General features: G+C 28.9%; 1 protein-coding gene across 2 annotated transcripts; it reads right to left on the minus strand.

The window, feature by feature from the left end:
- Positions 1-50: 50 nt before the first annotated feature.
- Positions 51-15,133, minus strand: LOC107442620 (uncharacterized). 2 transcript variants are annotated; one of them, XM_087163462.1, is made up of 2 exons: positions 14,996-15,133; positions 51-2,130 (listed from the first exon to the last, which is right to left on the minus strand). In XM_087163462.1, exon 2 carries the CDS (start codon positions 2,070-2,072, stop codon positions 1,476-1,478), a length of 597 nt encoding a protein of 198 aa, XP_087019588.1. In that variant the 5' UTR covers positions 2,073-2,130; positions 14,996-15,133; the 3' UTR covers positions 51-1,475. The 2 variants fall into 2 exon arrangements, with proteins under 2 accessions (XP_087019588.1, XP_015911717.1); XM_016056231.5 differs by lacking the exon at positions 14,996-15,133 and adding an exon at positions 7,112-7,247.
- Positions 15,134-16,863: the final 1,730 nt, after the last annotated feature.

Here is a 16,863-nt window from a genome sequence, read left to right on the forward strand (position 1 = left end):
GTATTACAGTCAACTGAAGTTAATTTGACGAACGGGCATGAATTTGTCCATTTCTGAAAAAAAAAACTGTTTGGGTGGCAAAAAACTGTATCTAGTTCATGCAATATAAGTAAATAGCCATCGTGGATTTTTAAAGGAAACCAACCAGCACCATGCCGTCTAGTTGCCTAGAAAACGATAGCTCGTCCTTCGCGATTAGTCCTACAATATGGTCAGTTTCTTTCTTCGTTTGATCTCCACATCTGCGTCACATAGGGAGGACAACTTGAAACCTAGCACGCTTAGTCTGACAGCAAAGGGGATTCTAAGACATGATTTATCCATTGAGAATATTCTACATTAACACTGTGATTAGCGTAATCTTGAGCTGAATTCGTATCGATAAGCCACAGCAGGGACTCGAACCATAGGTCACCTCTTTGGGAGATGAGAGCTTTATCTCATAAGTCACAACTACTGGAACCAAATAATTGTGGAATTTTTATACCTGAATTTTCATATAATGTTTTAGTTGGGCAATGTTAGAAAATTTTCTTAGGAAAATTGAGGATACTTTGCCTATTTCTCACTAACTGTCACAGAATGTCGAAACAAGTATGCGATACAAACTGGAAGTTGCTGATCTTTCTACATATGACATGATCATCACTGAAACCTTTCATGACTTCAACTCATTGATTTTTTTTTCATTTCCATCGAGTTAAGAATAATAAAAAGGAAAGGAAGCAAGAGACCTTCTGGTAACAAAATGTCTTAAGATTTTTTTTAAAGCATTGCCTGTCAAAAATTTGAAACATTGTTTTCTATTTGAGAAAACAAAACAAAGAAAAGTTCTTCACTTTTTCGAAAATCTAACATTTCTCTGACCGAGGTTATATTCCAAACGGCATTTACCAAAGCAACTGTGTGATTGTCAATATTCACAGGTGGAAGTCAACAACCACCAATTTCGGTCATTCACAGTAACATATAAACTCTCTTTTTCTACTCACTTTCCCCAATAATTATCTACTAGATGTTTATAACGAATCTATAACAATTTAATGAGTGTCTAGTACAGATATCATTTATAAAGATAATAAATAATATTAAATTATTTTTCAGCTATTTTCCAGTATATTTTTGCTTTATCTACCTCTGCTCAATAAACATTTCCAATATGTTGATTTCAAAGACAGTTTTTAATCGAAAACATCAGATGGCAAAAATTATAACAGTTGTAGAAATAACATTGGTCCTCAATTTTTTTTTAGTGATTTAAATATATCTAAATACCATAGGTCAATTTGTTAAGATCAGAATCAAGAGAAAATATTATTCCCTCGCTCTAGTTTATAAAGAACACGAGACTTATAGAAGCTATGGAATTCTGCCAACCTTGGAAAACATCTTCCCCAAAAAGCGTTAAAACTGACAGTTGATAGATAATATATTTTCATAAATTAGTACAATCTTTATTTTTTATGCTATACATGTTATTTGTCTTGCGTGACCCTCGGAAATTGTGTGTGTTCATTTCCTTGAAGCAAATCTCCGAGAACTACACTTGCATAATCAGGTGGTGGATCGTCAGCATTCACTGAATGGACTGCAGCTGGAATACTTGGTATATTATATATATGAGATTCACTGGGTGCGTTGTATGGATGTGGGACACTAGGAGCATTCATAAAGTCATACCGCGGAGGAGCATTAGCGATTTCAAGAGGTGCTTGAAAATTAGAACTGCCTTGGGCAAATATGGTTGCAGTGGCCAGCGTTTCCTCAAAATTGGCTCTGTTGTAAAACGAAAGCGTGTTTGGTTCCGTTGAAAGAGTTCCAAAATCGGTTAACTGTCGAGGTTGCTGTTGAACTGGTGGTTGCCAAGTGGTAGTTGCTGGGGCTCTTGCATGACTAGGATTTTCCAGAGAGTGATCATCGTAACAGCAACATCCCTCACAGTCAATGTTATCGTCGTTTGAACCCTCACGTTCATCTTTGCAGGCGTGTCGACAATAAAGACGGCAGCATACCCACATCATGGAGAATATGGCTACTACCATCATGTAAATTATAAACTCTGGACTATTCATCTTTTTTTCATAAGTTTTCTTCCAGTATTATAATGATCATCGTTGTCGAAGCTTGCAGCTAAACAAAAGAACAGAAAGAATTCAGTTTTTAATTATGAACCTATAAAACAAGCTGAATTATTTGAATTATTTTCAATTGATTGTTACACTAATTAACATTATTATTTGATGAAGAATATTTAGTTAAAATAAATACCATACTTCTCATTAAAACACACAATTTTCAAGGTATTTATATATATATATATATATATATATATATATATATATATATATATATATATATATATATATATATATATATATATATATATATATATATATATATATATATATATATATATATATAAGCTGAAAAATTGTGAAAATATGGAAAAAAAATAAAAAATAATGACAAGAGCACAATAATGATTGTGCTATGTTATAGTGATCATATTTAAAGCAGCTTTAGCGCTTAATATTATCTACTATTAGCTTACTTTCGTTCTCTTTTTGTTTCCGTTTTCAGTTCGTCTTCTAATTTTTTTGTGTTTAGGGCATTGCTCTTTGAGCCTAATATTTGGATTTCAGCAGCAATAATAATTAGGCTCCTGCTAAAAATCAATTCAAAACGAGTAAATCCTGTTTTTTTTTTTTTTTTTTTTTTAAATAATTGTTTTAATTACAAACTTTAAATTATCCTGTATTATATTATTACCTTGCGCGCATCCATTTTCGGGCCCACCCAAGGTAACTAACAAATTAGATGCGCTTCAGTTTTGCAGTTAGAACGTGCCATAAGATATCACTTTATTTATGCTTCTGTTTTCATATATTGTAATCTGGCAATCTTATTACGAAAATATTATAAATCATTCTTGAAAGATTCCGGTACGCGTAAGTTCATTTAATTCGCTCCTCACTATGTAGATTTCCTTTCGTGTACTGTTCTCTAATCTCTTTAAATTTTATTTTCAGTTTTTTGCTTGATATATTTGTTTGCTTTTCCGTACATATTTTTTACTTAATGTGTTCCAATTTCGTTAAAATTTTTTTGAGTGCTCCTCACACTGTTGTATTGATATATTTTGCTTTGGCTATATTAATACAATGTTAGAAAGCACTCCTTTTGCGGATATTATCGTGTGAGCTGATGAAGAGATTATATCTTTTCTTAGTTTTGTTTTCCAAATTTTAATTTTTTTTTTTCTTTTTGAGGTATTAAAAATTATGTTTTTTAAATACTTTTAAAAAATTATTGTAAATAATTTTCTTCTCTTGTCATTATTTTTTATTTTTTTCCATATTTTCACAATTTTTCAGCTTATTTTATGAGTTCTATATACTTGCAGCTTATGCGCAGTTAATAAAACTTATTAATTATTTTCGTTTTTCTCTTTGTTTTTATTGTGCTATGTTATAGTGATCATATTTAAAGCAGCTTTAGCGCTTGATATTATCTACTATTACCTTACTTCCGTTTTCTTTTTGTTTCCGTTTTTAGTTCGGTTTTGTTTTTTTGTGCTATATATATATATATATATATATATATATATATATATATATATATATATATATATATATATATATACAGGGTTCCCGCGAACCTTGGAAATTTTAAAAAGCGGTAACAAAAATTAATCAAATGTCGATCATTTAATTTATATGTAACCCCCACTAAAAAGTTTTTCAAGCACCGCGGGAACGCTGTATATATATATATATATATATATATATATATATATATATATATATATATATATATATATATATATATATAGAGAGAGAGAGAGAGAGAGAGAGAGAGAGAGAGAGATTTTTTTACGAAAATGGTCCTCAAAAAATTACAACAAATATATTTTAGTTCGTGGGCCACAAAAAGAGGCTTCGCTGAGCGAATGCGGCCCGGGGGCTGCGAGTTGATAACCACTCTTCTAGAGTTTACATGTTCTTCATCATTCCATGTCTCTACCAAAACAAAGATAGAAAAATAACTCGTTACACTGTTAGAAATTTCTAGGAAAAATGGTTAAATGACAATTCGTTTAATTGTTATTTTACCATATTCAAACAAAATAGTCAAATTACCGTAAATAAGATGGTTTTCAATCTGTTAACTGTGAGAAAAACCGTTTACTAACTGTTTTTACCTAATACGGTTAAGCAATCAGAATTTTATCGCACCAACTAAGCCGTACCAACCAGTGGTGGTACGGTTGTTCCTGTTTTTCAGTGGAGCCATCTATGGAAAGGAATTCGACTTCTGCCACGCCATTCACACAACCACAACCCGTTTATAGGGCGGGTCACATTCACACACAAAGGAGAAAGGACATAGAACACACACAGAGAGAAAGAGACACCCATGCGTTGCCCGGGATTCGAACCCAGAACCTTTCTGATGCAAAGGACAGTTCCCTGCCCCCTACACAGACTGGTCGGCACTTAGTTCCTTAACTCTGTGTGTAAGATTGACAGATTAGCCGACAGGGCTAATCTGTCAATCTCATGACCGACAGAACTAGAGTTCGAGTTCTAGCGTTGACACCGCAAAATTTCCTCCATTCTCTTCACTACATGCAGAGCATCCAGCGCCCAGCACTCCCTAGTTTGTGTATTACACATTTGTATCCTGCACTATTATTTTGTAACTTTAGAGGTGTTTGGGTCATGCGATTTCTTCATGCGATTTCTTTAAAGCTTCAGGTGTTTGAGAAACCGGCAATAAATTACGAACGAAGAATAGTATTTACTAACACCGTAAACCAGAACATGCAGCAATAAGCTTGAAAGTACATCGATCGCTTTGGTTATTCGATGCAATAAAGTCATTATATTTCGTAAACTCAACTAAAATATTCCCGGAGGTATAGATTTTTTTTTTATAAAAAAATTATTTTATTTTACTTACGTTTTCTAAGTATAACTTTAAAAATATTCAATAAAATTAATCAGAATGTTTGGAGATATTTTTGACTAATAAAAAAATTTCAAAGAAATTCCTTAAAAATTGAGCAAGATATTATTTAAAATAGTCCTTTGATACATGAGTGAAAAACATTAAAAAAAAAAAAAAATTCTCCATAATTTCGCTGTGAAACGCCTTTGGTAACTTATGAAGTAAGACCGATTTGAATCAGGTTATCAGATTTCTAGAAATGTAAGTTTTTATTGCTTAAAGAAAGCTTTGTTTAATATAGGATTTCCATGAAATTTCATTTTCTATTATAATGCAAAATTTGAAAACAAATGATACTACCCTATAATAATTGATCAAAGAGCAAGATGTGATCATATAAGGGAAAAATATATGTATATAAATATATATCTTATGAATAACTACAACATTTAGTATTTAATATTGGAAAATTCAGAAACTTAATGAGTTAAATTACTCAAAGTACAATAGGTTAATAATAAACACGTTATTGAATTTCTTTTTTTTATTGCTCTGTTAAAGCACTAGTGCATGTTCCAAATTATGAAATTCTGCAACTAATAATTTAAAGGATTCAGAATGTAAAGGATTTTTATTGAACTCGTATTGCATTTTGTCGCTCCAATAAAAATCATGCTTTTAAAGTCAAGACTTCGGTAGGTAATGGGTAAAGTACTCGGAGTGCAAAACACTTATTTTAATCAAACATTGTATTTTGTTTCGCTTAATAAAAACACAGATCATGTTTTTCAAGTGAAAACTTCTTTAGGTAATGGGTAAAGTACTCGGAGTGCAAAACACTTATATTGAGCAAGCATTGTATTTTGTTCTGCTTAATAAAAATACAGATCATGTTTTTCAAGTGAAAACGTCGGTAGGTAATGGGAAAAGTACTCGCAGTGCCAAACACTTATATTGAGCAAGCATTGTATTTTGTTTCGCTTAATAAAAACATAGATCATGTTTTTCAAGTGAAAACGTCGGTAGGTAATGGGAAAAGTACTCGCAGTGCAAAACAGTTATATTGAGCAAGCATTGTATTTTGTTTCGCTTAATAAAAACACAGATCTCGTTTTTAAAGTGAAACCTCGGTAGCTAATGGGTTAAAATACTCGAAGTACAAAACACTTATATTAAGCATGCATTGTATTTTGTTACGTTCAATAAAACACAGATCATGTTTTTTAACGGAAAACTAATGGGTTAAAGTACTCGAAGTACAAAACATTAATATTGAGCGCGCATTATATTTTGTTACGTTCAATAAAACACAGATCATGTTTTTAAACGGAAAACTTCGACAACTAATGGGTTAAAGTACTCGGAGTACAAAACATTGAGTTCGCAATATATTTTGTTTCACGCAATAAAAACACAAATCATGTTTTTGAAGGAAATTTTTTTACAGCTAATGGGCTAAAGTACTCGAAATACAAAACATTAATACTGAGCACGCATTGTATTTTGCTTCGCTAAATAAAAACACGCATCATGTTTTTAAAGGAGCAAATTTGACAACTAATGGATCAAAATACTTTAAATTCAAAGCGTCAATATTGAACATGCATGGTATTTTGTTTCGCTTTAGAAAAACACAGATCCTGTTTTTTAAAGTGAAAACTTCGGCAGGTAATGGATAAAAGTACTCAAAAATCAAAACATTAATATTCAGTACATATTGTATTTTTTTTTCGTTCAATAGCGTGATCATGTTTTTAAAGTGAAAACTTCGGCAGCTAATGGATTTAAGTTCTCAAAATTCAAAACATTAATACTCAGCATACATTGTATTTATTTTTGCTTAAAAGCTCAGATCATTTTTTAAATTTGAAAACTTCCGCAGCTTTTGGGTAAAGATATACAACAATAAATATTAACAAAGTATACAACAATAAAAAAATAAAAATGTAAACAACAATAAGTACAATAAGTATAAGTACAAAAAATAAATATTGAACGCGCATTACATTTTCTTCGCACTGCAAAAGAACTAGGATTTAAAAATTAAATTTTCAAAACTGCAGCAATAGAAGAAAATTATGCCAAAGCTGTTATCACTTAAACGTTTCCATATTATTTTAAGTTATGTATTGAAATTCAAAAAAAAAAAAAAAATACTTACCAGCTTGTGTTTGAGTCGTGCATTCTAAAAGTATGATTAAAATGGAACATTTGAATAAACACTTATAAAATATGAAGAAAACTGTGTTTGATCTTTGATTTATTAGGTTCGCCTATTCGGTTTTTTCCCCTTTTTCTAATACTGATAAGGCTTCTTTTTTTCTTTCTTTATTAATCCTTTATCTTATTTTTTCTTTCAATCGTTTGACTTACACTCGTATCTAATTTTAGGATCAACTTTTGTTTAAAATTTATATTGTGATACATTTTATAAAGTTTTGAGTAAATTGAAATATTGATTCTTTAAGAATCTTTTATATTTTCCCTCTCTGGCCAGAACTTTTGACATCTGAAACGCTTTAAGAAATTCTTTTAAATCTTCCTATACACACACACATGCATATATATATACAAGGTCTGGCTATTAATTTCCAGGACTTATGGAATAACTCAGAAGAAAAAAAAGTTAAACACATAGCCATTTAATATTATTTGAAGTAATCCCCATCAGCCGTAATGCACGTCTGTGCTCGGCTGTACAAATTTCGAAAAGAAGTTTTAAAGTCCTCTTTTGGAATGCTCTTTAATAGCGACGTTACAGTTTTCGTGAAGGCTTCGACATCCTGAAATCTTGTTCCCTTCAGTGAATTTTTCTGCTTAAGAAACAGGAAAAAGTGTGTGCTAGGTCTGGCGAGTATGGTGGATGCTGCGACTCAACGACACCATGCTGAGCTAAGAATCGCCTCACAGGCAAACGCAATGTGTGGACGCGAACTTTTTCAATTGTTTTCCGGCTTGCGTACGAACTGCGGCCGAACTGTGTGCGGATCATCTTCCACGCTTTCGCGTACGAAAGCGTTTAAACCATTCAAAAGTTCTTGAGCGAGATAATACTTCCTTGCCGCAAACTTGTTTTAACAATTTGTAGGTTTCTGCAGCTGTATTACCCAATTTGAAGCAAAATTTAATGTTAATTCTTTGCTCCATTTCACTTCGACAACAGGAATTTAAGAGCTCCGTTTTAATGCTCCTTTCCACGAGAACCACTCACTTTAGAATGGCGCCGATTGCACTGCACATGCGCAAGAAAACACTCTTCAATATGCAATCATTATCGCCATCTTCCGGCTTTTCTTTCTCCTACAGTTACGTCAGTCCTGGAAATTAATAGCCGGACCTTGTATATATATATATATATATATATATATATATATATATATATATATATATATATATATATATATATATATATATAATAAATAAAAAAATACAAGAAAACACTAAGAAAATTAAGAAAAACAATAAGTAACATTTATTGCGCTTAAGCTGCAAGTAAACAGCACTCATTAGATAAGTTCAAAATGAAGAATAAAACAAAGAAAAATTATAGACATATGAAAAAAAGGGGGTGGGAAATAAAAAGTAAAAAAAAAAAAAAAAAAAAAAAACAAACAATATTTTATTAAAAAAAAAAAAAAAAAAAAAAATTTGGATTTGGGTATTATGAAAGTTGAAAATATCTGCTTTGTTGATTTATACGATAAAAGAAATGATTTTAATTTTAATATTAATAAACTAGTTACTTGGAATTCTAATGTTTCTAGGAGCATCTATTTAAATACCACTTTTAATGAAATGAACAGAATTAAAAGAATATGTAGTAATATTTATTTATCCAAAATACAAATCGATAAACTCTTTCAAAATCTGATAAAAAACAATGGATACCCAACTAATGTAATAAAATTTTATATAAAATCATTGAATTAATCGTATATTTTGGTGGATATATTTTCTAAACATTTTTTTGTTAATTTTTATGATTTTCCCATGTGCAAATCCATTTCAGGCCAAAATTCATTGCCAAAATTATTTACTAAATAATTTCTTTGTTAATTTATGTAATTTTTCCATGTGCAAATCCATTTCGGGCAAATCCGTGGCTATAATTATGTACTAAAATTTTTTCTTTGTTAATCTTTCCATGTGCAAATCCATTTCGGGCAAATCCGTGGTTAGAATTATTTACTAAAAATTCCTTTGCTAAATAATTTCCCTTGTTAATCTATACAGTTTTTCCATGTGCAAATCCATTTCGGGCAAATCCGTGGATAAATTGTTTGCTAAATATTTCTTTATTAATTTATACAATTCCATGTGCAAATCCATTTCGGGCAAATCCGTGGTTAAAATTATCTGCTAAAATTTTTTCTTTGTTAATTTTTCCATGTGCAAATCCATTTCGGGCAAATCCGTGTTAAAAATTATCTATTAAAATTTTTTCTTTGATAATTTAAATAATTTTTCTATGTACTAATCCATATCGTGCAAATCCGCGGCTAAAATTATTTACAAAGCAGGCAATTTATGTTTCTCTTTTCTATTTTATATTTTTTCTTAAATAAACATCTATCTTCTAAAACTATTTATGATCAATTTTTAAAATTATCCAGTATAATATTACCTTGTGCACATCCATTTCGGGCCCATCCTTGGTAACTAACAAATCAAAACTCAGAATAACAAATCACTTCAGCAGTGCAGTAAGAACGACACTTTAGAACCCTTTTGTTACACTCAATTTGCGCTTTTGTTTTCATCTTTTGTTTTCATATTTTGTAATCTGGCAATCTTTCTGCGAAAACATTTTTAAATCATTCTTGAAAAATAACTGTCCAAGTAAGTTGTTATGATTTTGCTACTCGCTTTATAGTCCCCCCTTTTTAATGTTTTTTATTTTTATTTTATTTTTTCTTTTTATTTTATTTTATTATCTGTTTTTACATGTTATATTTACTTTTTATGATCTATTTTTACGTAGTTATTTAATAAAAATTTTTTTGAGTGCTCCTCACACTATTGTATTAATATATTTTGCTTTGGCTTTATTGATACAATATCAGAAAGCACTCTGTTTTGCGGATATAATCGTGTGGGCTGAAGAAAAGATTATATATTTTTTTTTTCCGGCTTTTTTTCCGGTTTTTTAATTAACATTTCACTTTTTTTTTTTTTTTTTTTTTTTTTAATAAAATATTGTTTGTTGTTTTTTTTTTTTTTTTTTTTACTTTTTATTTCCCACCCCCTTTTTTTCATATGTCTATAATTTTTCTTTGTTTTATTCTTCATTTTGAACTTATATATATATATATATATATATATATATATATATATATATATATATATATATATATATATATATATATATATATATATAATAAATAAATAAATACATGAAAACACTAAGAAAGTTAAGAAAACCAATAAGTATCAACTCACAATAACTCATCAACTTATTCCCTTTTTCATATTAAAGATAAGCGTACAAATCGAGGTAAACGGGGTTCAAGAAGTAATAGAAACTCTCTTAATAGTGACAAATTAAATATAAAATTTCTCTCTAATATGGAAAAAGACTTTAATAAACAATATAGCATTAAACCAATTAAAGATTTTGTCTTCTCCCTTAAGAATTATGAAACATATAAGTTCTACGATCTTATTATTAACTTTTCTTTCATTAATTTACATTTCAAAATTCTTTGTTTCGATCTTATAAAAGCCAAAATGAGCAAAATTTTGCCTAATAATAAGAAAAGTTTAGATAATTTATATTTCGTTATTAACTTTCAAAATCCTATTTTCGATAAGATCAAATTTCACAACATTTTTGAAAATTTTAAAGCTTTATTTCCATTAAAAGATTTTAACATAATTAAAAGTTTTATATATATTAAATCTCTTGGTAGAACCATTTTTAACTATAATGATATAAGCAAAAATTTAGGGAGTGTTAATATATCCGATTATGAATGTCACTGTGAGGAGGATAAATATTTTGATTTTGTTGATAAACATCATAAACATATTATCACTGGTAATTTAAATATTATAGAAAACTTGGAACTTAGGAATTTAATGATAAAAGGCACAAAATTTAGACCCATTTACCATATATCAATCAATAGGATTCTAAAATACTTTCTTAATGATCTCAATAGTTTTTGTTTAAAGATATCAAATAGATTCTCTTTACCTTTAGGTATGCTAACAGAATGGAAATGGGGAGTTTATTATTACTTTAAAAACTTTATTTTCAATAATAAGGATAATTTAAATAAGAATAACAATTCAACAAATTTTTCTAATATTGTTCAATCAATTAAGCAACTTCAAAAAAATTTTGTAATTACTCCCATAGACAAAGCTAACAATAATTATGCTATATTCTGTAAAAAATTCTATGCTGAACTTTTAAATACGGAATTAAAAAATAGTAAAAATTTTGAACTTAGTAATTTCAATAATAATATTGCCATTAAAAAAATTTTAGCTTTTTACAAGAGATTAAAAATTAAAATTAGCAATATACAATTTCCTTACTTAATTATCAGTTCTAAATTTCATAAAATTCCAGTAAAATTTAGAACTATCACATGTGGGTCTAATACTTATTTAACTAAACCTGGCACCATTTTCTCTAACTACTTAAATAAGATTATTAACTATATTACTAAAGAAGGTTTCTCTTGGATAATCACTAATAATCAACCGATTTTAGATTTCATTAAACATAATAAAATTAATTCTATTGCTACTTTTGATTTCCAGGATCTTTTCAATAGCATTCCCCTTTCTAAACTAAAAGATGTCCTTTTGAATTATTACCATAATTTTAAAAATATCCTTTGTTGCGATTTTGATTATTGGGAAATTCTGATTAATTTTTGTCTTTTTAGTAATTATCTTTGCAATGGAAGGGATATCTTTCTTCAAATTAATGGAATACCACAGGGATCTAATTATTCATCTCTCTTAGCTAACTTATTTTTGCATTATTATGAAAAAAATTATACGCTGAGTATTAAATTTGTTTTTAGATATATTGATGACTTAATTATCTTTAATTTCCAAGATTTTACTGTTTTATTGAGTGATATATACCCTGAGGAATTAATCTTACTTCGTAATCATGATGATAATATTAATTTCAATTTTTTGGATTTGGGTATTATGAAAGTTGAAAATATCTGCTTTGTTGATTTATACGATAAAAGAAATGATTTTAATTTTAATATTAATAAACTAGTTACTTGGAATTCTAATGTTTCTAGGAGTATCTATTTAAATACCACTTTTAATGAAATGAACAGAATTAAAAGAATATGTAGTAATATTTATTTATCCAAAAAACAAATCGATAAACTCTTTCAAAATCTGATAAAAAACAATGGATACCCAACTAATGTAATAAAATTTTATATAAAATCATTGAATTAATCGTATATTTTGGTGGATATACTTTCTAAACATTTTTTTTTTGTTAATTTTTATGATTTTTCCCATGTGCAAATCCATTTCAGGCCAAAATTCATTGCCAAAATTATTTACTAAATAATTTCCTTGTTAATTTATATAATTTTCCCATGTGCAAATCCATTTCAGGCCAAAATTCATTGCCAAAATTATTTACTAAATAATTTCCTTTGTTAATCTATACAGTTTTTCCGTGTGCAAATCCATTTCGGGCAAATCCGTGGATAAAATTGTTTGCTATAAATTTCTTTATTAATTTATACAATTTTCCATGAGCAAATCCATTTCGGGCAAATCCGTGGATAAAATTATGTACTAAAATTTTTTCTTTGTTAATCTTTCCATGTGCAAATCCATTTCGGGCAAATCCGTGGTTAGAATTATTTACTAAAAATTCCTTTGCTAAATAATTTCCCTTGTAAATCTATACAGTTTTTCCGTGTGCAAATCCATTTCGGGCAAATCCGTGGATAAAATTGTTTGCTATAAATTTCTTTATTAATTTATACAATTTTCCATGAGCAAATCCATTTCGGGCAAATCCGTGGATAAAATTATGTACTAAAATTTTTTCTTTGTTAATCTTTCCATGTGCAAATCCATTTCGGGCAAATCCGTGGTTAGAATTATTTACTAAAAATTCCTTTGCTAAATAATTTCCCTTGTAAATCTATACAGTTTTTCCGTGTGCAAATCCATTTCGGGCAAATCCGTGGATAAAATTGTTTGCTATAAATTTCTTTATTAATTTATACAATTTTCCATGAGCAAATCCATTTCGGGCAAATCCGTGGATAAAATTATGTACTAAAATTTTTTCTTTGTTAATCTTTCCATGTGCAAATCCATTTCGGGCAAATCCGTGGTTAGAATTATTTACTAAAAATTCCTTTACTAAATAATTTCCTTTGTTAATCTATACAGTTTTTCCGTGTGCAAATCCATTTCGGGCAAATCCGTGGATAAAATTGTTTGCTATAAATTTCTTTATTAATTTATACAATTTTCCATGAGCAAATCCATTTCGGGCAAATCCGTGGATAAAATTATGTACTAAAATTTTTTCTTTGTTAATCTTTCCATGTGCAAATCCATTTCGGGCAAATCCGTGGTTAGAATTATTTACTAAAAATTCCTTTGCTAAATAATTTCCCTTGTAAATCTATACAGTTTTTCCATGTGCAAATCCATTTCGGGCAAATCCGTGGATAAAATTGTTTGCTAAAAATTTCTTTATTAATTTATATAATTTTCCATGTGCAAATCCATTTCGGGCAAATCCGTGGTTAAAATTATCTGCTAAAATTTTTTCTTTGTTAATTTTTCCATGTGCAAATCCATTTCGGGCAAATCCGTGTTATAATTATCTATTAAAATTTTTTCTTTGATAATTTAAATAATTTTTCTATGTGCTAATCCATATCGTGCAAATCCGCGGCTAAAATTATTTGCAAAGCAGGCAATTTATGTTTCTCTTTTCTATTTTATATTTTTCTTAAATAAACATCTATCTTCTAAAACTATTTATGATCAATTTTTAAAATTATCCAGTATAATATTACCTTGCGCACATCCATTTCGGGCACATCCTTGGTAACTAACAAATCAAAACTCAGAATAACAAATCACTTCAGCAGTGCAGTAAGAACGACACTTTAAAACCCTCTTGTTACACTCAATTTGCGCTTTTGTTTTCATCTTTTGTTTTCATATTTTGTAATCTGGCAATCTCTCTGCGAAAACATTTTTAAATCATTCTTGAAAAATATCCGTCCATGTAAGTTGTTATGATTTTGCTACTCGCTTTATAGTCCCCCCTTTTTAATGTTTTTTATTTTATTTTATGATCTGTTTTTACATGTTATTTTTACTTTTTGATCTATTTTTATGTAGTTATTTTATAAAAAATTTTTTGAGTGCTCCTCACACTATTGTATTAATAAATTTTGCTTTGGCTTTATTGATACAATATCAGAAAGCACTCTGTTTTGCGGATATAATCGTGTGGGCTGAAGAAAAGATTATATCTTTTTTTCTTTTTTTTTCCGGCTTTTTTCCGGTTTTTTTATTAACAATTCATTTTTTTTTTATTTATATAAAATGTTTGTTATTTTTTTACTTATTATTTCCCACCCCCTTTTTTTCATATGTCTATTATTTTTCTTTGTTTTATTCTTCATTTTGAACTTATATATATATATATATATATATATATATATATATATATATATATATATATATATATATATATATATATATATATATATATATATATATATATATATATATATATATATATATATATATATATATATATATATATATATAAGTATATATGTGTGTGTGTGTATAAAGAGAGAGCGAGAGGAGAGAAAACATGGAAAATAATAAAAATTAAAGAAAAAAATTATTAAAATGAAATATTATTAGAGGAGTACTTTCTCATATTGTATCAATATACCCAAAGCAAAATATATCAATTCAATTGTGTGAGAAGTAACGAAAAAATTGAAACGAAAATAGAACACATTAAGCAAAAAATATATATGAAATAATATATATACTTTACTGGCTATTATTGAAGTTGCTACACCAGGAATGCGACGCACCACGCTCGTGAAATTTGCAGGACGGATAAAGTATTTTGTGGTATGCAAATGATTAGCCAATCAGCACATTCATGCAAAGCAGACGGCGGTAGCGACACCTACAATGTGTATAAAAGAGGAGATTTGACTGTAAGTTTCTCATTCAGAAATTAAATTTGAGCATTGTTCTTGGGTAAAAAAAGTTTTTGCTATGCCCTCGTGTAAGGAGAAGAAATGCTTACCAGCACGTATTTGAGTTAGATCGAGATCGAATTGTGGCCTACCAGGATTGAGGTTTATCATACCGAAATATTACTACTCACGTTGGTCGAGATCCCATGACTGTCAGCAGAATATGGAATCGATGGGTTCATGACGGGCATATGGAACGCCGTGCAGGATCTGAGATGCCCCCCACCAATAACAGCAGAGAAGACAGACATGTTATCCACATGGCCTTAAGGGATCGTACTGCTACGTCACGAACCCTAAGTCAACAAATGGGGTCATTGGCACCTGGACGCAGGAATGGCATGACGTCGTCTTTTCAGACGAATTCAGGTTCTGTCTACAGCATTTGGATGGCCGCATCCGCGTTTGGCGACATCGTGAAGAACGCCCATTGGCAGTTAGTATTCGACATCGTCATACTGGCCCATCACCTAGAGTAATTATATATATATATATATATATATATATATATATATATATATATATATATATATATATATATATATATATATATATATATATATATATATATATATATATAAATATAAATAAATACAAGAAAACACTAAGAAAGTTAAGAAAAACAATAAGTTTCATTTATTGCGCTTAAGCTGCAAGTAAACAGCACTCATTAGATAAGTTCAAAATGAAGAATAAAACAAAGAAAAATAATAGACATATGAAAAAAAGGGGGTGGGAAATAATAAGTAAAAAAATAACAAACAACATTTCATTTAAAAAAAAAATTTAAATGTTAATTAAAAAACCGGAAAAAAAAAGATATAATCTTTTCTTCAGCCCACACGATTATATCCGCAAATCAGAGTGCTTTCTGATATTGTATCAATAAAGCCAAAGCAAAATATATTAATACAATAGTGTGAGGAGCACTCAAAAAAAATTTTTATAAAATAACTACAAATAAAATAGATCATAAAAAGTAAAAATAACATGTAAAAACAGATAATAAAATAAAAGAAAAAGAAAAAACATTAAAAAGGGGGACTATAAAGCGAGTAGCAAAATCATAACAACTTACATGGACGGATATTTTTTAAGAATGATTTAAAAATGTTTTCGCAGAAAAATTGCCAGATTACAAAATATGAAAACAAAAGCGCAAATTGAGTGTAACAAGAGGGTTTTAAAGTGTCGTTCCTACTGCACTGCTGAAGTGATTTGTTATTATGAGTTTTGATTTGTTAGTTACGAAGGATGGGCCCGAAATGGATGTGCGCAAGGTAATATTATACAGGATAATTTTAAAAATTGATCATAAATAGTTTTAGAAGATAGATGTTTATTTAAGAAAAAATATAAAATAGAAAAGAGAAACATAAATTGCCTGCTTTGCAAATAATTTTAGCCGCGGATTTGCACGATATGGATTAGCACATAGAAAAATTATTTAAATTATTAAAGAAAATTCTTTAATAGATAATTTTAACACGGATTTACCCAAAATGGATTTGCACATGGAAAAATTAACAAAAAAATTTTAGCAGATAATATTAACCACGGATTTGCCCGAAATGGATTTGCACATGGAGTGCAAATCCATTCAGCAGTGCAGTAAGAACGATACTTTAAAACCCTCTTGTTACACTCAATTTGCGCT

Source organism: Parasteatoda tepidariorum, chromosome 5 (genome assembly GCF_982258835.1).
Source record: "Parasteatoda tepidariorum strain Cologne lab strain chromosome 5, Ptep-v5.0, whole genome shotgun sequence".
NCBI lineage: Eukaryota > Metazoa > Arthropoda > Arachnida > Araneae > Theridiidae > Parasteatoda > Parasteatoda tepidariorum.

Excerpts from the sequence above, each read along its gene's own strand:
- LOC107442620 (XM_087163462.1), bottom strand. The coding sequence starts at position 2,072 with ATGAATAGTCCAGAGTTTATAATTTACATGATGGTAGTAGCCATATTC.